Source organism: Mus musculus, chromosome 2, assembly GCF_000001635.26.
Source record: "Mus musculus strain C57BL/6J chromosome 2, GRCm38.p6 C57BL/6J".
Classification (NCBI taxonomy): Eukaryota; Metazoa; Chordata; class Mammalia; order Rodentia; family Muridae; genus Mus; species Mus musculus.
This window is the reverse complement of record NC_000068.7, coordinates 111,061,617-111,086,089: the sequence shown is the minus strand read 5'-3', so window position 1 is coordinate 111,086,089 and position 24,473 is coordinate 111,061,617. Positions and strand designations below refer to the sequence as shown.

General features: G+C 35.6%; 1 protein-coding gene across 1 annotated transcript in view; it reads left to right on the top strand.

The window, feature by feature from the left end:
- The window catches only part of A26c3 (ANKRD26-like family C, member 3), a 179,194-nt gene that overhangs the window by 143,514 nt on the left and 11,207 nt on the right, over positions 1-24,473 (top strand). The window contains exons 60-69 of the mRNA NM_001378593.1: positions 5,419-5,452; positions 5,886-5,949; positions 8,951-9,140; positions 10,553-10,736; positions 13,774-13,820; positions 14,468-14,585; positions 15,514-15,722; positions 19,025-19,247; positions 21,600-21,715; positions 23,523-23,643. Coding sequence (NP_001365522.1) covers positions 5,419-5,452; positions 5,886-5,949; positions 8,951-9,140; positions 10,553-10,736; positions 13,774-13,820; positions 14,468-14,585; positions 15,514-15,722; positions 19,025-19,247; positions 21,600-21,715; positions 23,523-23,643 — 1,306 coding nt within the window. The remainder of the gene's footprint in view (positions 1-5,418; positions 5,453-5,885; positions 5,950-8,950; positions 9,141-10,552; positions 10,737-13,773; positions 13,821-14,467; positions 14,586-15,513; positions 15,723-19,024; positions 19,248-21,599; positions 21,716-23,522; positions 23,644-24,473) is intronic.

Genomic DNA, 24,473 nt, shown 5'->3' with positions numbered 1-24,473 from the left:
TTAGTCTTGAAATATCCTATTAACTGTAGAAATCATTTTTCTTGATAAAACAGTCTTGGTTAAAAGTTAGTTTCATGTCATGAAGTATTTCATGTTTCATATATCTAGTTGAAGAAGAATCATATGACTCTCCCTACTTCTTTTCCTCCCTCTGGGCCCATTCAGATATCCTACCTAAAGCTTCCCTGCCATATCCTGAGCACTCATAAAATGATGGTCCCTTTTAATTTGGTTATTATTCATGTGTGTGTGTGTGTGTGTGTGTGTGTGTGTGTGTGTGTGTGTGTTGAATTTGCTTATTCTGCTTTTGCTTTTTGTATATATGTGATTGCAGGTCTGACTACCCAGCATTGGACAACAAAAAGGAGGCTTACTTATCTTTGGTAGAAGCTAATTCTCCTCCTCCTAATAGTAATTGGTTATATATGCGTTTTTGTTGCTGTTGTTGGTTGGTTGGGTTTTTTGGTGTAGGTTTGAGGCACGGGAATTTTTCCCTATCTACATTAATATCCAATGATATTTCCAGCATTCCACTCTGATTTATGAAAGACATTTCTAGAAGAGAAAGTTTGATAGCATAATCCTGGTATTTTGGCTCTTAAGATTGATTTTCTCTCTCCCAAGTTATTTTCTGAGCCACAGATACAGGAACTATGATGTAGATGTGTCCACCAAAGTTGGTCTCCACCAAAACTATTGATGTATACATTGTGTCTAGTTGGTTTTCTGTGATGGACTCTTTATTTTTTAATGAGAAGTTTTTTTGATGAGAAGTGGTAGCTAAACTTATCTGGGGGTTAGGGATAAGATAGAATGTTGTAAGGAATTGTGCTGGCCTAGGTTAAGTGGCAGCAGTATTTGGTTTTCTAAGTTCTACGTCCTAACTAGTCCCAGGAAACTGGCTAGATTTCTAGGAACAGATATGATTTCCCTCCTGCAGAATATATTTTAAATCTAGTAAGATAGCTGTTGGTTAATACTGACATGTGAATCAGCATCCAAACGCTGACACCATTGCATATACTAGCAAGATTTTATCGAAAGGACCCAGATGTAGCTGTCTCTTGTGAGACTATGCCGGGGCCTAGCAAACACAGAAGTGGATGCTCACAGTCAGCTAATGGATGGATCACAGGGCTCCCAATGGAGGAGCTAGAGAAAGTACCCAAGGAGCTAAAGGGATCTGCAACCCTATAGGTGGAACAACATTATGAACTAACCAGTACCCCTGAGCTCTTGACTCTAGCTGCATATGTATCAAAAGATGGCCTAGTCGGCCATCACTGGAAAGAGAGGCCCATTGGACACGCAGACTTTGTGTGCCACGGTACAGGGGAACGCCAGGGCCAAAGGGGGGGAGTGGGTGGGTAGGGGAGTGGGGGTGGGTGGGTAAGGGGGACTTTTGGTATAGCATTGGAAATGTAAATGAGCTAAATACCTAATAAAAAATGGAAAAAAAAAATACTGACATGTGAATGGCACTTATCGCACATTTATGCATATCTTGAAATAGTGGAATTTATCATGGTTGATAGGTGTTGTTTAAGGCTTTCCATCATTTGGGTTCTTGCATACTATATTTAGGAACCATAAAAGTAAGATCACAGATGACTGTTGTTTATAGCAACATGTGAATGGCACTTATTGCTCACTTATCTTGAAATGGGGGTATTTGCCATGGTTCATAGATGTTGTAGGTGGCTGGGGCTGTTTAATGACTTCTGTTCTTTCGGAGCTGGTGTACCATCTTCAGGAAACATGAAAGTTAAACCACAAATGGCTGGATTTTTGCTAGCAAGATGTGAATGCCACTCATTGCACACCTATGCATGTCTTAAAATTCTGGTATTTGTTGTGTTGTAGTTAGGTAGAATTGTAAATTGTTCCATCCTTTGGGAGCTTGCATACTAATTTCAGAAGCCATGAAAGTTAGACCACAAGAAAGGAGTTTTCATGTCAGATTCAGCTCAAGTGGTCTGGATCCTCTGTCCTAAGTGTAAGATGTCTTCTGCAATACATGCCTACTCTTAATCCTTGTGAGGCAACTAAGAACTACTTCAGTAACATATATTGAGTTTGGACTCACTTGGACTATCCAGACCAACCTTATGAAAGGAGGGTGTCTCATGCCTACTACTCAGGATTTGGTTAACTTGTGGTTCCTGTAGAGGGAATTGTCAGCCCAAAGTGGCTTTACTTCCTTTAAAATGTGTAACTTAATCAGACAACCTTTGGGATATTTATTCCAGTCCCTCCTTCCCTGTAAGTATTGGCATCTTTCCATTTTCACAATGGCTCCCCTCACCATTATTCCATTTCCAAACTCATATAATGTCCACCCTCTAGTCTTCTCCTTGCTTCTCTCCCCCTCCTATTGCCCTACTATATTTTCTTTCTTTTTGTGGTTACACCATGTTTATTCTTACATCTTAGTATCTATAGCTAGGAATCATAGGTGAGAAAGAATATGTGGGATTTGTCTGGTTTATTTCACTGAATCTAACTTTTTTCCGGTCCATCTATTTAAATTCAAATCTTATTTGACTTTAAGGATAAATAGTACTTTATTGATTTGTACTAAAATTTCATTATCCATCCACCTGTTGAATGACATTTAGAATAAACCCAATCAAGGAGGTAAAAGACTCCTATAATAACAAATTTTAAACCTTCAAAGAAGAGACAAGAAAGACACTAGAAAACAGTCACACTATGGTCATGAAGTATTAGAATTAATAGTACAAAAATGATCCGTTTTACCAAAAGTTATTTGCAGATTTAATCCAATCTAAATCAAAACCCCTGTCTTATTTTTCACAAATAATAATCTAAAATTCATATGGAACCACAAAACACCCCATATATTCAAAATCTAGAACAAAAAGAATAGTTCTGGAGGAATTACCATTGCAGATTTTAAGGCATATTACAAAGCTAAGCTGTTGTAATAAAACTAATATGTTACTATCACAGGAACAATAAAACTGAAGACCCAGGTAACCTTAGGCTCTTAGTATTTGACAAAAATAACAAAAGCACAACCAGGAAAAAGTAATCTTTAACAAATAATGCTGAGAAACCTGGATGTCCAAGTGCAGAAGAATAAAATTCAATCCATATCTCACATACAAAAAACAAAAACAAAACAAAACAAAACAAAACAAAAATCTCCAAGTGGATCAAAGACATACATGTGAAAGCTAAGTACTGAAACTGCTAGAAACCAAACCAAACCACACCAAACCAAACCGAAACAAAACATTGGTATTACTATGCATGATGTAGTTCTAGGACAAACCTGTCTGAATAGCAATGCATTTGCCTAAGTATGAAGACCAAAATCTAACTTTATAAAATTTAAAAGCCTCTGCACAGCTAAAGAAATCATCAGCTTGGTAAAGAGGGTCACAGAATAAAAAAGAATCTTTGACAGGTGTACACTTGGAAGAGATTTGAATAGTATCCAGAAAATATAAAAGACAAAAAAAAAAAAAAAAGAAAGAATCAAAAATTTAAAAAATCAATTAGGGCTTAAATCTAAGTAGAGAACACTCAAACAAAAGTGTGATAAGAAAAAAAGTGTGATTAAAAAATATCTCAAGAATCGTCATCATCCCTTACAACTAGGTAATGCAAATCGAAAGAGGGTCTTTGCAAACATCACAACTAGCAGAGTAATAGTCTATGTAAACAAGAAGGAAATCTTGGAAACTCTGGTTTCTTCTGCCCTAAAAACATCTGTTTAATGGCTGATTCTATTTCCTTCAGGGTTATAGGTCTAGACTTTAGTTGATTTTGATTTAGCTTTCCTAAGTGGGATCTATCGAAGAAATCATCCATTTTGTTTAGATTTTCTAATTTTGGTAGTATAGGTTTTTGAAATAAGACCTAATGATTCTGTGGATTTCCTTGGTATCTTTTGTTATACCCTCTATTCATTTCTGATTTTGTTAATTTGAATATTCTTTTTATACCTTTTAGTTAGTCTATCATGTTGATTTTCTCGAAACCACCAAATCTTTGTTTCTTTGATTTTTTTTCCCCTTTTTTGTCTTTAATTAATTAATTTTTTCTTTTACAGTCCAGATTTATTCCTCTCCCCATCTACCCTCGGACTGATCCACATCCCATGCCTCCTCCCCACCCCCTGTCTCCAAGTGGAAGTCCCTACCCCCACCCAACCAGAGGTCTAAATTCCCTGGGGCCTCTAGTCTCTTGAGGGTAAGGTGCATCTTCTCTGTCTGAACCCGGACCCAGTAATCCTCTTCTGTATATGTGTTTGGGGCCTCATATCAGCTAATATATGCTGCCTGGTTGGTAGTCCAGTGTTTGCAAGATCTCAGGGACCCAGGTTAATTGACACTCTTGCTCCTCCCACAGGATCATTCTCCTCCTCAGCTTCTTTCAGTCTTTTCTAATTCAACCACAGGGGTCAGCAGCTTCTGACCATTGGTTGGGTGCAAATATCTGCATCTGATTCTTTCAGCTGCTTGTGGGTCTTCTGGAGTGCAGTCTTTGTATTCTCTTTCTTTCTTGCTTGCTTGCTTGCTTGCTTGCCTGCCTGCCTGCCTGCCTGCCTGCCTGCCAGCCTGCCTGCCTGCCTGCCTGCCTGCCTGCCTGCCTGCCTGCCTGCCTTCTTTCTTTCTTTCTTTCTTTCTTTCTTTCTTTCTTTCTTTCTTTCTTTCTTTCTTTCTTTCTTTCTTTCTTTCTTTCTTCCTTCCTTCCTTCCTTCCTTCCTTCCTTCCTTCCTTCCTTTCTTTCTTTCTTTCTTTCTTTTTTTTTCTTTCTTTTAAATGTCATGCCTGATTTTGATACTTTTCCTGCCATCTACTCCTTCTGGGTGTGTTGACTTCCTTTTGTTCTAGAGCTTTCATTTGTGTTGGTAAGTCACTACTATGAGTTCTCTCTAATTTCTTTATGGAAGTAGGTAGTATGAACTTTCTTGAGTATGCCCTATTACTTCTTGGTTTAGTTTCTGTCTGGAAGCCCTGTCCATTGGTAAGAGCCAGGTATTGAAGTCTCCCAGTATTATTATGTGGGGTTCAATAAGTGATTTAAGCTTTAGTAATGTTTCTTTTACAAATGTAGGTGTCCTTGAATTTGGGGCATAGATGTTCAGAATTGGAACATAATCTTGGTGTAGTTTTCCTTTGATGAGTATGAACTGTCCTTCTACACATTTTTGATTAATTTTGGTTGGAGTAGGGTGCAATTTAAGGCTTTGGGGTATATTTTAAGGGAACTTGACTGGCAAGTGTTTGGGGCAGGTTTTTACCTGGTTTTTCCTGGTACCTATAGGCCTTAGAATGCAGGCAGAGTTGTGGACCAGAAAGTAAAGTGCAGGTGACAGGGTGAAGTTTACTACTGTTGTATCTCTTTTGATTGATGTTATGTGAAAATGTGCTTTTCTATTTGTAGGATCAAAAAGACAACATCTACAGAAAAAAATCAGGTATTGTATAAAACGTATTCAATATATTTTATAAAAGACAACACTGTATTATAAAATATATGATAAAAATGTTTAAAAAAGCAACTTTAAAATGCTAGGTGTAATGACACTCACATGGAATATCATTCAAGAGCATTAAGGAGACAGAGACTAAAGGCCTGCCATGAGATCTGGACTAGCCTGAACTAATTTGTAAGTTCTAGACAAGCCAAAGATACAGATAAAGAATGTGCCTAGCAAATAAAAGACTGAATAAAAAGAAAAATACACACTTTTATTGCTTAAAGATGTTTTCTTTGAATGTTTAAAAAGATAACTACTAATAAAATATCTTGGAAAAATAGTTATATTAAAGGTATATTTTGTTCTGTTTATATGAACGGGTGAATTACTACTTTTGTACTTAGTATTGTTTGTCTTTTATGTCCTAAAGCCAGTAAAAGACAGACATGATCCTCATGCGTTGACTCCGGTAACTGAATCGTGCTCAGCAGAATGTGAGTTGCCAAATGAGAACACCTTATTTTAATTAAATGTCATAGAATACACCACATGACTACAAGATCATTTATGAACTGCAATATTTAAGCACACATGCTTGGCACTGCCAATGGAAACCCCATGAGTTGTTATTCTGTTTAGATCAGGATTTTCTTTGACTTAACTAAAACGAAGAGTGCTATACACTCTTGGCCAAAATGCTGCAGTCATGGCCACTGCATCCTTCTTGCTGACTTTGATTTTTCTCTGTGCCTTCACACTTATGAGGTCATGTTACTGTTATCTCCATATAGACTATAGCAGTAAAGCTAGAAACCTTTTCCTTGCTACCCAACCTGATGAAACCTTCGTCATATTTCTAGGTATTTCTATATATTTTCAAAACATTGGAGTTTGATCAAGTCTGTCTCTTGTTTAAAAATGAGATGTCACTTAAAGTTCTAGAAAGTGAAATAGCTCACTCCTCTAACTTTATCTTGTATCTTTGTTCCTGGTACTGTTTTATATATAACTCTTGTGATAGGGCTTTTCAATTTTTGTAGTTTAGTAAAATATTATTTTTTTTTATTTCAAAGTGTACACGTTTACTGGCCTTGATGTATGTGTTTCACACATTTAATCTTCACATAAATATAGTGAGTATACACATCGTAGTGAGGGGTTCATAGCTGTGAAGAGACTCCATGACCAAAGCAACTTTTACAAAGAACAGCATTTAATTGAGGCTGGTAAACAATTTCAGAATTTCAGTCCATTTTCATCATGGGAGAGTTCAGGCAGACATATTGCTGGAGAAAGAGCCAAAAGTTCTACATCTTTTTTTTCTTTTTCTTTTTTTATTAGACACTTTCTTATTTACATTTCAAATGCTATCCTGAAAGTTCCCTGTACCTTCCCTCCACTCTGCTCCCCTACCCATACACTCCCACTTCTTGGCCCTGGCGTTTCCCTGTACTGGGGCATATAAAGTTTGCAAGACCTAGGGGCCTCTTTCCCCAATGATGGCTGACTAGGCCATCTTCTGCTACATATGCTGCTAGAGACACGAGCTCTGGGGGTACTGATTAGTTCATATTGTTCCACCTATAGGGTTGCAGACCCCTTTAGCTCCTTGGGTACTTATTCTAGCTCCTCCATTGGGGGCCCTGTGTTCCATCCAATAGATGACTATAAGCATCCACTTCTGTATTTACCAGGCACTGGCATAGTCTCACATGAGTCAGCTATATCAGGGTTCTTTCAGTGAAATCTTGCTGGAATATGTAATAGTGTCTGGGTTTGATGGCTGATTATGGGATGGATTCCCGGGTGAGGTAGTCTCTGGATAGTCCATTTTTTCATATTAGCTCCAAACTTTAATGCAAAAGCAGTCAGGAAGGGCTTCCCCAATGCATTAGTGGAGTTTGAACATAGGACCTCAAAGCCCACCTACACAGTGACACATTTTCTCCAATAAGACCACATCTCCCAATAGTGCCACTTCCCATGGGCCCAGCATATTCAAACCACTGCAACACATTACTTGTAACCATTTCCTTATACTGTTTGTTGTCCTGTATTAGAACCACTGCAAAGAAAAAGAAGTAAGTTTCTCACATCCTATTGAGGATACTCTATGACCTCCAATTTACTAAATTAACATAATCCCTAACTACATCCTAAATTTTTTTTTTATATGCATGGGTAATAATAGTCCCTATTCCTCAACATAGAAACTTCTCCTTTCAACAGATAGAGAACCACAACCAATCAGAATGCATAGTTTCAGAACTCAGTCCCAAAGGATACATCTGTAAAATAATTCCCACATCTAAGGTACAGGGAACATTGAGGAAGAGGGAACAGAAATAGTAAGAGCCAAAGGATCAGGTGTGTGTGTGTGGGCTTACTATGAGATTATTTCCTAGTTATGTTAGAAGCTACACCCATATAGTCTCACTACCTGGAGTTCTGTTATGAAACCTGGTGACCACAGATTTCATTGATGTTTGCAGATAACTTCCCTGTAGAACACTTTTGATTCTTCAGAAAGTACAGCAAGAGTACAACTGTACTCTTGATTGTAGTAATAGTATATCATGTGGTCTGTACCTGGTCAAGGCTATAACCAACAATTCAAGTTTCTTTTATTGTTCCCCATTCTCTTGCATAGCTGTATAAGATATTCCCAACACCCTGTGAATTATGAGCTCTTCCAGCCCAAGCAATAGGCATGCTTCCTTTCATTATGTGAACATTGCTTGTAGCTCCATATAAACTTTTCAGGTGTTTCCCACTCAGACTCAGGTATTATCTGGCATATTTGTGGTCATTACTGTGCTAAATATTTGAGGGATCCCTTCGTAAATTCCTGGGGTTTTCCTCTGTATTTTAAAAATGCTGTTGCCCAGTCATCACCGTACTCTATGGAGTCTGAGAGACTGTTTGGTGGGGAATCTAATTCTGTAAAAGTATTGGGGATTTCAACCACAACCTCAGAGTTGATTTTTTTGTGACAGACTCTTGCCATGTAGCTCCAGGTAACTACAAACTTAGAGTATTTCTGCCTTACCTTCTTGCATGCTGAGACTACATACAGGAAGCACCTTGCATGCTCTTCATTTTCATTTTCTTTGTTTCGTGACCTTGAATGTTCCCTATTTCTGTACCATAGATAGAAATAGATTGTTCAAACTTCAGCACATTCTCTGGATAGGCCTGGGTTCATCTTACTTTTTATGAGGTACCTCCTGCTTATCTTTTGATTCTGTATTCAGCTTTATTTTCTCTAGGAATACTTCCAGTGTATGGTACAAATTAATTCTATTAGTTGATAGTAAAGCTCTCTTACAATATTTATTAGAAATTCTAATGGACATGTCTGTCCTATCTACTATACTTTAAGTTGAGTAATATTGGAGAGCTAGTCTGTTCTTTTTTCAGAACTTGGTATGAAGCATCCTGCTTTACTATAGAGTGTGCTTATACATTTATTTCTGTGTTTCCTCCTTGATGCAGATCTTGGTAGCCCCTTAAAAAGTACAGCTGCCTTTGATTCATATAAAGAGTTATTAGAGCTTAAAGAAGTCAATGTTCAAATACTCACAGAAAAAACTAAAGTGGAAAATGAATTATTTGAAGTAAAAGAAGAGAACTCACAGTTAGAGAAAAAAATTGTAAGAAAGAATGAAAGAATCTGTACTCTGAGGTATAGTACTTTAGTGCCTCCTAGAAACTCTTACTCCATTTATATTAAAGATTGGAATGGGGTTTTGGTGATTTCTTAGTTTACTTCTGCACTTTGCAAGTGAGACAGATATTCTTATGTTTGAGAGAAAGAAGAAATTGTTAGATGTAATAAAACCATTATAAAATCATTATTACCTGAAATACATCTTTCTCATACATAGAAAACAATATATGTCATTCATAATCCCACTGCAATGTGAATATTTCCCACCACATCGAAATATCTGTATTTAACAAGTAGAATTTTATGATGCATTTTGGTATACATTACAAGTAATTCTGTAATAAACATCACTGAGATAATTTTCTCTATTTCTAATTGTCTGTAATGGATATATTTTCCATGTAGAAATATGCTGAAAATTTTACAAACTTAAAAATTCTTTGATGAATATTTCTGAATTGTTTTCAAGAAAATTGTTGATCACTCATAGAACAGATTATAAAGCTGTGTGTTAGTCAGTGAAAAGACACTATGACAGAACAACCCCTATAAAAGGAATCATTTAATTTGGGGCTTGCTTACAATTTCAGAGGCTTAGTCCACTATCATCATGGCTTTGAACATGATAGCCAGGAGCACAGTGGCACACAGACAGATGATAAAGCAGTATCTAAGACCTTTACATCCTGGTCTGCAGGAAGAGCCTGAGGCCGGGCTTGGCATGAACTTTTAAAACCACAAAGTCTATACACTATAGCAAACTTCCCCCAACAAAGCCATACCTACCACAAGAAGACACATCTCCTAAGGCCTCTAATCCTCAAATAACTCCATTTCTTGTTGACTGATGAGCTGGTGGGGGCCATTCTTATTCAAGCCATCACAAGTGGTTATTTTAATCTGCTGACAAGTTATAAAAATTAATATGCATTTGTGTTAAACTTTGTATCAAACCAATAGCTTACATGTAGTAGGCATCACTGTACATTTAGCCATACTCAAGGAATGGTTCAAATACCAATTAAATTATATCAAATTAGAAGAAAAATAGTTATTGACTAGAAAATAGTTTGTTCACATTTACCCAACACATAGGTAATACTAATTTATGTCCTATTCTTTAAAGAACATACTGATCTTTATTATTGTGGTTACTATTGCTGTTTTAATTCTCTAAATAGGATTCTTAAGTTGTTCATAAAATATAAAACTAACAACAAAGTAAAATATGATAAAAATAGGTATACAAAAGGCATACTCATAGATATTGTTTACCTTATTTATAAATGTTAGAACATGGAATGGAAGTGAAAACTGAGGGTACAAATTTTTGGAAGTGTTATAAGCAATGTATGAGAAGCCAACTCACAAAATGGACATTTTACTTTCTGAGAAAAGTGATTCTAATGTTAGCTTATTTACTACAGATCAATCATAAAAGAACAAGTGGAGAAAAAAAGAAATATAATTTGTGCTTATAATGAGGTTGTGGAGGAACTGAGAGAAAAAGAAGAGATGATTCAGAGAAAAGGAGAACAATATAACAGACAAGTTACAGGGACACAAGAGCTTGAAATATGTCTGAAGACAAAAGATGTGGAGTTGAAGCAGGTAGTTTCATTTTTAATAAAAGCGTTTTGACTTTAGTACAGTAATATTTAAACATCCCTTTGATTTAATTATTCATTTCATAACAGTTAAGTGATCTGAGAAATGTTTACATTTTCAGTAATATCATTGTGCAAACTTCATGAGCATATGCATATATAACCTTGGTAAATGAACCACATTAGAATTAGAATGCTATGTAATGTAATGATAAGGTCATTGTATGTGCATTCTGCTTTTGACCAAATCATTGTTATTTAACAAAGGATTGTTTTATTTGGAATTGGGACCAGATTTTATTTTGTTATAAATTATAATATTTAATTTAAAATTACCTTCTTAAAGTGTATTGTCTAATAGGTGTTTGGTGTGTGGTTTTACAATGGAGTTTACATGAATGCACAGAATGCAGGGACATCCTATGTAATAATAGAATATGTGAACTAAACATATACATTGAACTTATAAGGAACTCAAAAATTTAACACCAAAAATTTTGAAATAAGTGGGTGGCCCTCATAAGAAGCATGCAGTTTTTCAGGAAAGTATTGCTTTTGATAGTTAATACCTAGCTCTCTAGGATGTGATACAAGTAGTTTAAAATAATGGGATGAAGTTAACTTTATCTAGTGGAACTATTCTAAGTCTCATGAACTCCTGGAGTTGTATCCTGAGTCACTGTTCCAATGGTATGAAAATGAATCTACTTAGAAGACTTGGTTAACTGGTGTGCTGCCTTCCCAAAAGGTCTAATTCTATTGTGAAATAAACTATGTTAGTAATATGAGTGTTATATCAAATATATGTATCACTGTGTCACATGAACATAAAAATATGTGTATTACATTGTCAGGAATCATCATAGGATGAGCTAATAACTAGCAGGTGATCTTCCTGAGATGATCCACTTTGAATTAGAGTCTGCAACAGATTTGTTTTATAGGCAAGGCCCAAGAGAATTAATTTTAGGATATTCCTGCTATACATATGGTTTTCCTGTTATTATTAAACATATATAACAATCACTAGATATTAGCCCACCCCTTTTGATATACAAAGATGTACTATCTTGCAGTGATGCTATATAGACAAGTAGATGAGTAAAAAGTTAATGATGATCCTATAAGAATTCCTGAAATTGTATCAGTGATTATTAAGCTCTTTTATAGTGGATCTGCTATTAAGTCCTTTTCTGATAGTCAAAATTGCAATGAGAATTCTATCAGTCCACCATGTGTCACCAGTTAATTGCTCTTAGATAGTAACCAGACTTTCTACTACTCAGAACACATTCCAAGAGGTTATAAAACCATTAACCAAAGGTCATAAAAAGGGAATTAATGATTTATTATAGGTGTTAGGACAGAAGATAAAATATTGACGGGTTTTATCTATACAAAATGTCACTAATAACTTAATTATGCTTTTTAATGTTCAATGAACCTGTGGAGCTGTGACAGGTGATGCATGTTTAGCCAAATAATTACTTCTAATGGATATTCATGTAAACATTCTCTGTTGTAAACTTCTGTTTCAATTTGTGATTTTATTTTATTTTATGTGTTGAACATGTGATGAAATTTTTAACACGTAATCATGTATTCTGAAAGATGTATTGGTACAGAGGACAAAGAGATGAGAAGGAGATATTTTTCCCTTCTTTTTCCCATTTATTCTTTTCCCCTTTTTCTTAGATAGCTTTCATAGGAAACTCTACAACTTTGACTTCTGACCAGCAGGCTTAAAGTTAGAGCCAAGCAGTTCCTGCTGAGATAGAAAAAGACCACATTCCTTAATACCCACTGTTAGGCTACAAGTGTCAATTGCCTAAATCAGCAGCATTTTATCCTCAGAAAGAGCAGGACGTTTTTAGGACCTGTCAGAAGTTATCCTCAGTGTTTCAGTATAGTTAGAGAGCTAGACTATCCAGAGACCCTCAGACTTTATTCTGTGCACTTGTCTCTACCCTCTTCAGGGCAGTAGGCTCCAGCATTACATAGTTAACCTTCCCAGTGTTGGAGAGCATTAAATGTTATCATTAAATTTTACTGATTGAAAAAAAAAAAACAAAGAAACCCCAAAGATTTAGGGATGTTAACATGTTTCAGAACAAACATCATGTAGTTCTAAGCTAAGACTAATGCCCAAACATTCACATTTGGGCATCTGTGCTGAAACTGCCCCAATCTGTTGCTCACCCTTCAATAAAGTGTATGATTATAACTAAAAAATCTCGTGTCCGGGGCTAGGAAGACAAGCACAGTAGGCAAAGTGTTTGCAAAGCAAGCAGAAAGACTGTCCATTCCTTGAACCTATCTAAAATTAGGCATGATTGTGTATGCTTCTTGTCACAGTGCTTGGGATACAGAGATGGATGGTTCCTTAGGGTTCACCTCAGAAGCCTATCCTCTTTGTTGAGGTCCATACTTAGCATCAAGAGAAAAAACAAAACAAAACAAAACAAAACAAACAAAAATCAAACATATCAACAGTGCCTAAAGAACACTGCAGGTTGTCTTCAGGTGCAACTGTGATCTTACATACACACACGCGCACACATACACGCACATACACACACACAAAGAAGCATGCGTATACAATGTTATTTCAGTGTTTATTATTTCTAGCATAGCTTTTATCTGATAGATAGATAGATAGATAGATACATAGATAGATAGAAAGAACGTTTTTATATTAATATCACTCTGTGATCTTTGTAAATCCAAAATTGCAAGGACCATAAGAACCTTCCCCTTTCATTTTTGTCAGCTTCAATATTTGATAAAGCAAAAATGGAAATAAAAATGTGATGTATTTCAGCCCTATAGGAGCATCAGTTCATTTTTTATGAAGGATAGGGTAATATTACATCCTTCTCTGTGGGCTGTGAGAATCCTGTTGCAACAACTAAATTAAGCCCACAGTAGTAACATCAAAGCCGTGCATATAAAAGGTTCTGCTTGTGGTCTTCAGTACATAAATATACAATGGATCAATTTGTATCAAAACATTACTAAAACTATTTTTATCTTTCATTTAGCTACAAAAAGAAGAACATGCACAGAAGATGGAAGATCACCTACAAATGTAATTTTTGAATCAGAATGCTTATGTAGCAAATATGTAATATGAGAATTATTCAAGTGTTGATAGATGTGGAAAACATTGAAAAAATTGTTATATGTTTCTTGAAATATAAAACACACAATTTGGGAAGTAACTCACAAATGTATCATGGCTTTCCTTTCATGATGAATATTATTTCCCAAATAATACTAACAAAAAGAAAAGAAAAAAATACATGATTATTCATGTGCCTACATCTCGCTCATTCTTTTAAGGCCCCATGAATGATAGACTTTATGTATTATTTGAATTTAACATATTTAATTTAAACAGTTATGTGTATACAAAAATATATTGTGTTTGGCATGTTTGTGTGTGAGAGAGTTAGAGGTAGGAAAGACTGTGAAAGTGAATAATGAGTTCTAATTGAAAGTAAGAAGAGATTAGCTTGAATAGATCATTCAAGGAAGTAAGAGGAAGAATGCAGGGAGAGGGGAAGGAGCAGGAGATGGTTGTTGAATGGTAGAATAAGAACTCAGCATAAAATATACCTCTGAAAATGTCACAGTGAAATGTAACACATGGTAACTACAACATAAAATGTACCAATAATGTGACATTCAAATTTGGTATATGAGCAAGTATATTTTTAAAAATATGCCTTTCAGTTTGGAACTAGAAATTACCTCACTAATAGCAACAGTGAAGAAACAGAAGGAGGAAATTGAACATCTGCAGAGAGATGTGCAAAACCAGCACAAAATCCTGGCACAGAGTTCCAATTTTGTAAGTCAGTTTCACATTAATAACCTTCTCCGGCAATAAAATGTCAGAATAATTTTTTTAGAAATTTATGAAATGTCTCACTGGATATATATTTTACTGTTTAATAATTTTGTGCATGCATACAATGTGTTTTAATCAGGTCTATCTCATAATTCCTACACTTGATCCTTTCCTTGTTACTTTTGCCACTATTGTCTCTTAGCTACATGCATCCATTTAGAATTATTTTACATTTAATTTTAACTAAAGCCTTATTCTATACAATTTGTAGTGTAGATGCATACTCTTTTGGCATTGCAGACTGTCCAATTTTCTGGAAACGTATTATTTATTTTGACTATAGGGAAACATGTACAACCATGCTGGCAATAAATCTACCATAGAGACACAACTACCGAAGGCTCAGCATTGGGTCAATGAGCCAACAAACCCAGCCTTAATACAGAGGACCCTCCTGTAAACACTGATGGCTGGGCATGACCCCAACTCTAACCCTCAGCTGCCAGGATGTGCATGGGTTTGAGACTCCCTGTGGAGAAATCTGACTTGCTGAGCAATTACCAATTTCTCTTTGAATTAACTAATTCTGTTGGAAGAAATGGATGAGGGTGATAATGTAGCTAGGGTGTAGTGTGTATTCCTAGCAAGGTGTCAGCCAAGATGAGGGCTCAGTACTACATAAATGACTGATCAGTTTTTACAATGTAAATTTAATACTGCTTACATGGGTGGTAAATATTTTAAACAGTGACGTGTTTTGTTTGTTTGTTTGTTTGTTTGTTTTTTCACCTAAAAAATGCTTTCAGAATCATTCCCTCGTTACGGAAGGAATCAAATGTGAAAAGGAAACATATCAAATACACTACAATTCTTGACTACAATTCTTGGAATTAAATGTTCTCTAAGTATAAATTTCAATTTTCTGTAGACGGAGACAGCTGCTCGGGAAAATCAGGACACGTGGAATAACAACACTACGGTAATAACAGAGATGCAAAACTTAATCAAAAGCTTGAAGTCTGAAGTCTCCAGTGTGAAAATCTCCAAAGAGTTCAGCAAAAAAGAACTGGAAAAGTATAAGCGATTCTATCTAGAAGAAATAAGAAATAAAAACTTCTTATTACACGAACTAAACAGGTGAGTGAAAGCAAATGTCACAGAAGATACAATTAACTCCTTCATTCATTGAGAATCCTAAATTGTATGGAATATGATTCTGAGACTTGTGGGACACAAAAGCTATCTGGAAAATATGTTTTTGGAATGTTATATTGTAAGATTCCATGCATTTTTTTTTTACCTTCCGTCTTTTAGTGATACTTGGCTTTTTCCTCATTAGCATTCTCATATAGTTAACATGATCATACAGATTTCAACCACATATTTTTAAATGTTTCCAATTAGATGCAGCCATACAGGTATAAAATTGCCCTTCAACATAAAGAAACAAGACACATACACAAAATGGAGTCAGCAGCTTGTACTGAGACCTGCTTGGCTTGTATTTGAGAAAATGACCCAGGCAGCTGGAAAATAGTGAACAGTACATGGACACGTGTATGGAAAGGCTGAGTAGATGGAGTGTATGCCCTCAGATGTAGCACTACCTCCTACTGCCACAAGGCTGAACTTCAGTGTGTTAGTTATGTGCAGCACTGGGGTAGAAGGTGCATTCTTTTCTCTCTATACACTTGCAACCTCTTAGCATGCTAGAAAGGGAGAAAGGTGAAGTTTATACTCTTTGCACATACTTTCCATTCTTTCTAGTACAGAAAGTGCAGCTATCATTCAGAAAGTGCCTCTATCCCTGTAAGTCTCCCATGGAACTGGGATATGGGCATCTTTGACATGGCTGTACTCATGCCAACAATTTACAATTAGAGCTATGGTTAGAGCTATGGCTAGGGCTACGATTAGGGTTAAGGATTCACTCACTCAGGCTTCTGTCCAGCACTTTCAATAATGCTATATTTATATATTTATGCATATATGTGTCTGTGTGTGTTTGTGTGCTTATGTGTGCATGCCTCTGTGTATGTGTGTTTGTGTAAAAAGAAGTCAATAAGAAAGTATGCTAGGTTTGGACTTTGGAAATACTAGGGAGAGAACAAGGAAGTGTGAGAGTGATATAATTAAATTTTAATTGAGTTTCTGTAATGATTTGAGACAGGGTCTCACTCCTGAAGCTCAAGCTGTTCTGGAACTTACTATAGACCAGATTGGCTTCAAAAGACTCACCAAGATCTGCTTGCATTCACTTCCACCGTACTGGGTTTACAGGCATGTGCACCATACTTCGCCATTATATCTTAATTAAAAAAAAACAAACATAATTTTAAAAAAGTTTGTCGCTGGGCATGGTGGCACACACCTTTAATCCCAGCACTTGGGAGGCATAGGCAGGTGGATTTCTGAATTCGAGGCCAGCCTGGTCTACAAAGTGAGTTCCAGGACAGCCAAGGCTACACAGAGAAACCCTGTCTCAAAAAACCAAAAACCAAAAGAAAACAACAACAAAAAATTTGTCTGATTAGGGAGTGTGTACAACTGAAACCCCAGGGGAAAAAACTGAAACCCCAGGGGATAAGTGCTGTTTGTTTACTTGGAACCCGATAAATTAACTTTTCCCCAGTCTTATTTTTCTTATCTTAGTTTATAACCACAGTTAGTTTTATTACTATTAATGAATCTTTTGTAACAAAACTGTACTATAGAATGTTTATGTGCCTATGTACTTAGAACGGAGAAAAGAAAACCCTCCTTGTTTCTATCCCTACCCATTCCCAGTACACCCATGAAACTTTATTTCCCCTTGCCAGAGAGATCCTTGTGTCTCCCCTTGAGTGCTCCTTGTTATTTATCCTCTCTGGTCCTCTGCTGCCTGTCAGAAGTATCAGAAGAAAACGTAGAGGCTAGAGGAGCAGCACAACTAAGCCAGAGCAGCAAGGAGAGTTAAGGGTAAAGGATGGGGAGGCAAGAGATTATACAATCAAGTAATTGTTCTATGGGTAGTACAATTTGATCTAGATAGACATTATGTTTTCCTTACTATCATGTAACTTCCCCCAAGTTTAGCAGCCATTTGGCTTTGGCAAGAGAGTTTATCTGTAGCTGGAAGGTCCCAAGTCTGTCTTTTGTGAGGTTCAGTGCATGTCTCTGGATCTCAGCTCCTGTTTCGTGAATCTTCAGTCAGATGAGGTTTTTGGAGGAAGGCAACTTTGTTGTCTGTAGATCTCAGGAGATGGCACTGTCTCAGTTGGATCTGTGGCACCATGTGGAGATAGGCCTGTAGAATAATTGTAACAATGATGTCTGTGTTTGGTGGCTGATTATCCGGGGATCCATCCCATAATCAGCCGCCAAATGCAGACACCATTGCATACACTAGCAAGATTTTGCTGAAAGGACCCTGATATAGCTCTCTCTTCTGAGACTTGCCGGGGCCTAGCAAACACAGAAGTGGATGCTCACAGTCAGCTAATGGATGGATCACAGGGCTCCCAATGGAGGAGCTAGAGAAAGTACCCAAGGAGCTAAAGGGGTCTGCAACCCTATAGGTGGAACAACATTATGAACTAACCAGTACCCCGGAGCTCTTGACTCTAGCTGCATATGTATCAAAAGATGGCCTAGTCGGCCATCACTGGAAAGAGAGGCCCATTGGACACACAAACTTTATATGCCCCAGTACAGGGGAATGCCATGGTCAAAAAGTGGGAGTGGGTGGGTAGGGGAGTGAGGGGGAGGGTATGGGGGACTTTTGGGATAGCATTGGAAATGTAAATGAGGAAAATACCTAATAAAAAAAGAAACATAAAAAAATGTCTCTTATGTTAAAAACAAAACAAAACAAAACAACAACAACAACAACAACAACAACAACAACAACAACAAACCCAGAATAGTTGTAACAGAGGAGCAGAACCCCAGCAGGGTGTGTCGGCATAGGGTAGATAGCAAACTTTAAGCCTGCAGTGGTTTGTTTAGGAGCACATCAAGGTCTGCTCTAGATGGCTGAGGAAGTAAGTATCAAGTTAATTGTGTATCTGGGGTAGGCAGTAACAGTTTGTCTGTAAAAGGAAACTTGTTGTTAATTAAGGATTGGATGATGGTAATCAGCCCAGTTGATTTGACCTGTGGTAGTAGATTAGATGACTTTTGAACCTTAAAGGAAATCTTAAACAAGTTGAAAGATTTTTTTTTTTTGGACATATATCATGAATGCTAGAGAGAAAATAAGCATTTAAATAAAGAAGCAAGAAAATTAGAAGGCTGAAAAGCATAATTTAGGTGTTCCTGCAGGGGGAGCAAAGCTTCAGGTGCAGATTTGGCGGGCTTAGCTGGGGGGGGGGGGGGAGGGGCATGCTACATTTGGTTGTTTAGGATTTTTTTTTTTTTTCATGATTACTACTCAATATTTATCTCTTTGTTTTCACCAGGACTAATGAGAGTCGAGAACAATCCCATACAGAACTTCACATGAAATTTCAGCAAAACATTTCTGCATCAAAAACCCTGAATACAAGGCTTGTTCATGAGTGTTCTTGTGTGGAAAAAACTGAGAAACTGGAAAGCAAGGACTTCCTCCCTGGGGAAAACTTGGTGTTGCCTTCTTACAGCACAGAATCAACTCATGTCTGCATGGAGCACTACCCATGGACGGTGTGTTTGAGTAATATAGTTTCCTTTGAGATTCCTACTGGTGATATAATTCTTATTTTAAAGTTGATATACAGTTTACTTATTTGACTTATGCATGGAAAGTTAAGGTTCTTAATAATATGTATTATTCATTAGGGAAAACACATTTTGCATTTTTGTTGAATTTTATTTTTCCATATTTTAAACATAGATGCTTTTCTCTTGTGTAATTTGAATATAGTTTCCCCTCTCTGTATTTTTCCCTGTTCCTCCACAATACACAGGGGGCCTACAGTGGTCTGCGACAAGGCCCTTTGCACACATATACTATCCTTTTCAGTTTAGCAATTTTATGGGACTTGTGATTCTGTAGATGAATGGGTCCTGATTCTTGTGCCTTATCGTGAGGCTCTTCTATTTTTTTTTCCCTTGGCTTAGCCTGTCCGACTTTGACAAGCTGGTTTTTACTTATTTCCTATTCTGTTTTGTTATGTTTGTTGTCAATCCCCCAGAAGCCTGTGTCTTTCTAGTGAGAGACAGAAAAACAGTGAATCAGGATGGGGAAATTTGTAATTTTTATGGTAGTTCTCAAACTGTTATTTTCACAAGATAGAAATTTACCTTGATTGAGTAAATATGACCAAACAGTTAGATTTTGTCACAGGATATTTTAGCCTCTGAATACAGGTATGGATGTATGTGGACAGGCAAAGCTTCTGCGCATTGTGCCTTGGCTTTACATGACAGGACTTTAAGGGTTTCTACCCATCCCCAGGTTTATTTCATGGAATCCTAAGTGAGTGATTGACACTTAAATACCAATGGATGTTTAAGTTGAAAGGGCATCTGAAAGAAACTCTTATCATGCATTAAACAAACCAAAAAGACAAAAATATAAAAATATTTAAAGTATTTCATTATCTTAAAAAAGAAAATTCCTTTGTCATTTAACTTACATCAATTTAAGTATGTTTATTGCTGAAGTGATTATTGCAATTATAATAATTGTAGGTAGTAGTCCTAGAAAATATTTTAGTTTTCCAAATAAAATTCACTTATGTCTATCATGTCTTCCTTGAATGATTGAGGGTTATGGCAGCAATGGTACAAATAGCATCAAACAGCACCTCCCACAGGTATCATTTGGGAATTTCTATCTGGAGATGTGTGTGAAAGCATGTTTCCCTATCTCTGGGCACACACAAAAACAGCTTCCCCATTAAACTGTGAGACTGAATTTACATTAAGAAGTCTTTTCTGTATGATTTTCAGTGTGAACACAGTAAAATTTAAGGATTATTGACACTGAATGAACTATTTATTTATAGATTTATCATATTTTGACACGAGGAAATTTTCATAAAGAAGTATTCATTTGAGTGAAATGTAAATGCATGCTCATATCATTATTATTAAAGGGTACATCTCTCTATATGCGGGCGCATAGCTTTCATGATGTTTTCATCTTTAGTTACCAAGAAATAGGGAAGACCTGTGTCAAATTATACGTGAACCTTATTTTATTGCTCAGTTTCAAAGAGCAAACTCTAGGTTACTTAGGCAGTATTTCAGTCAAACAACTTAAAAAGAGAAAACAACGTGAATGATTAAGTATATAAATTATCAGGTACCAATGAACGACTTGCAAATCATTTTGTTAGCCTGCTTTCCCATTTCTCTAAAAGAAATAAAGTGTCAGAGTCTAAACGCTATGGAATCTTAAAAGTAGGACCACCATATTAAGAAAAAAAAAAGATTGGACATGATTCTTCTATGAATTGTTGAGCATGGGTTAAATGTAAAATATCCCCCTTAATTCTAATAAAAATATTTATATCTATGTGAGTGGTGCATCATACTTTTTAAATAAATGGTGATAATTTACCTAGAGAGGTTTGAGGAAATATTAGTGCTTTCATCTGAAATATTTATGGAAGTTGGAGAAAAACCTACTTAAAACTACTAAATTTTAAGTATTTCCAGTATTTCCAGATAAATGTAGAAATAATTTTCTTAGACTCAGTCTAGGACTTAATAAGTACCTGTGGATTCCTTCTAAGACATTTGTTCACTGATCATGGTAAACATCATGGGAAATATTAACTTTCCTTTAATTTTTTATTAATGATTACTACCAACATCTTGTGTTTTTATCAAATAAGAATTAGAAACTTAACAAAATAAACCATGTACATATGTGTCAATTTGAGATATTTGAAGAAAGTAGTTGATTTTTCTTCTTTCCTTGTTTTATTAAGTTTATATTTATTATACCCCTCTAACCACATTCCTCACAAACGTTTGAATAATAATATTTGAAAGAAGATATATGAGCCTCTAGAATTTTTAAACTATATTCCACGTTTTTAATAGTCTGAAGATGACATGAGAGACCTAAGCGAAGGACTCAGTGACGTAAAACAATTTGTTCAACTTAGTGTGGAGACTCAGAAGAAAGAAGACGCTGAAGTAGGAAAAGAACGAGCTGGGTAAGTTTCTAGTGTGTCAGACAAGTCCAGTGATTTAACTGTAATCTTAGTAATGTCTAGATAGAAATTTACTTTACACTTGGTTGTTAGCATTTAAATAACAGTTTTTTTTAATGTGTGCTCCAGAAACTTATAACAAACTTATTTTTGAGACAATGTTTGGAATGTTAGGACAACCTGGCTTCAAAATGTGGTCCTTCAGGTTCAGCCTCCTAAGTGCTGCATATATACATATTACATATAAGTATACATTATGAATACATACTATATTTCAACATTGTAACCAAAAGTTTTAATAGAAAAAAATTAAAATATTCTGTGTATTCTTTAGGGATTTTGACAGCAAACATTACACTGTCTTTGGCATGGTGTTCCACTTCATGTGCCACAAAAGTTTATTTCTCGTATGATTTTTCTACTCTTTCATTCTTTTTGAATTTCATTGTCTTCAGGATTCAAAGATTTTCATACATTGATTCTGTCACTGCTAACAATGTCATAATTAACTAGATTAAGCTTGTTTCTCTTCTACATCTTTCCTTTTGTAATGTATGGTATACATATGATGGAGATAAACCTGTTGCTGTTGGCATCTTCCATATGCACAAAGTACACATGTTATTAAATATTTGGACATTCCAATGTGTTGCTATTTTAAGAAGAACACTAGTTACCTTGAGCAAAGCAATGCCGCTAATTTGGTATGGAATGATTCAGAGGCTACTGTAGGCATGAATTGTTGCCTGGTGAAAATTAATTCCCTTGAACACTCCGAAAATTTATCCTTATGCACATATCTAACAAACCACAATGTTGCCTAGAGAAAATAACTTTCCTAAATTTTACACGATTTTGTTTTACCTTGAGTTGTTATGTTAATATTTACAAATATCATCACTTTTATTTTTGTTTTCAGGTTCAAAATTATTTTTTGAAATTCAAATATAATTACATCATGTTTTCTTCCTTTTCTTCCCTCCATATCCTTCCCATATAGCAATCTCCCCCACTGCTCCTGCAAATTAAAAGTCTGTTGTTCTTAAATTTGTGTGTGTGTGGGGGGGGGGAGGAGGTGCTATTCTATCCTATTTTCTTTTTATATTTAAATTAGTTTTATTATTTGAGAGTTTCACACAATTTATTTAGTCATATTTACTCCTAGAGTATAATATGTAAATATTGAGTATTAGAATTCTTTAAAGACTCAATTTTCTAGGTCAGCTAAATAGTTTACAGAAAGTGCAAATGATTTAAAATAAGTTCTATAATTAAACTTTTATTGTTGATAAATAACTTTTGTCAACAGAACAGTCTTGATACAATGGTGTAGTCCCTGCTCAGACTCCACTGTTACTTCTCATTGTTCTCGTCACTCCTCAGTTACTTTTAATTAACTATGGTAGCACTAGTATCATAGTCAGTAATTACATATACATTTGTGTCTTTTGGTGTATCACTTGTGTATAATTTTTTCTTTTCATACTTTGAACTGACCTCTGGTGACAGATGGTGAGGACTTAATGTTATATATGTGCACACCGCTTCAAACCGTAATACCTGTCACTTCACTGTTACACAAAATATACTGATTCATGTTATATCATTTGCATATGATATGATTATTTGCATAAGATAATTCTAATTATTCTTAATTAGAATCCATTGAGGGGAAATTAGCTACAATTAAATAAGAGGTATACAATTTCCAGACATAGTTTTTATGATAAAATATATTATTATAAATATGTTCTGTTAGCAGTTATTATCAGTTATTGTTAACTTATATTTGTTCATTACATATTAACAGAATTGGGAAATCCTTTAAGATGACAGATCACAGACATGATATTGGAGACTGTGGTTCTCATGGGGATTTTGAAACCTGCTCACTTGAAATGAGTACTCCAGCTACAGTGCCAGGATGCATGGTACGGTTCAATTTGGGGCCCAAAATTAATCTAATTGAGAAAAATACAAATCTCTCTATACTTTTAGCACATAAATAAATATGTTTAAGCAGTGTGAGAGACTTGATATAATAGGAAGCATAAAACTTTTTAAAAACTCTATTCTTTGATTCTCTTGTGACTTGCTATCTCTCCAGATTTTAAAGACAAGCAGTACATAAACCTAAGGTATGACTATAAAGACATTTCAGATCAATTTATTGATATATAATTATTGTCCATTATATGTAATATTTCAATTGTAAAATTTAATGGCTTTTAATATATTTATAGCTCTAGCATAATCATAATTTTATAACTATTTTTATTTTCAAAATACATTTCATGCTTTTCCCCCATGACATAACCCTCTCCTACTCAGTCTTAGGGAGATATCAAACTATGTTTTCTCTACAGACTTACCTATTTCTCGACAACTGAAGCAAATAATCATATTGGCTTCTTTTACTTAACATGATGTTTTCAAAGTCCATTCCTTTTGTAGTAGGTATTACTGCTATATTTCTTATTATTGCTAATGTTCTCTTATGTCATACATTTTATTTAATGACCCATTAGATATTGTTTTCGCTTACAACATATTTGTGATACTGGTATGCACAAGACTATACACATTCTCATTTTTTTTTCTTTTTCTTGGTACTTATTGGTGAGATTGTTATGTGATAACATTACATAACCTTTTGAGAAACTGTGAGCGCTAGGCTCTTTCCCAACCAGCAAACACTTTTGATTTTCTGTTATAGTACTGCAAATAATATCTTCCATTCTTCCCCATGTTCCAACTAGAA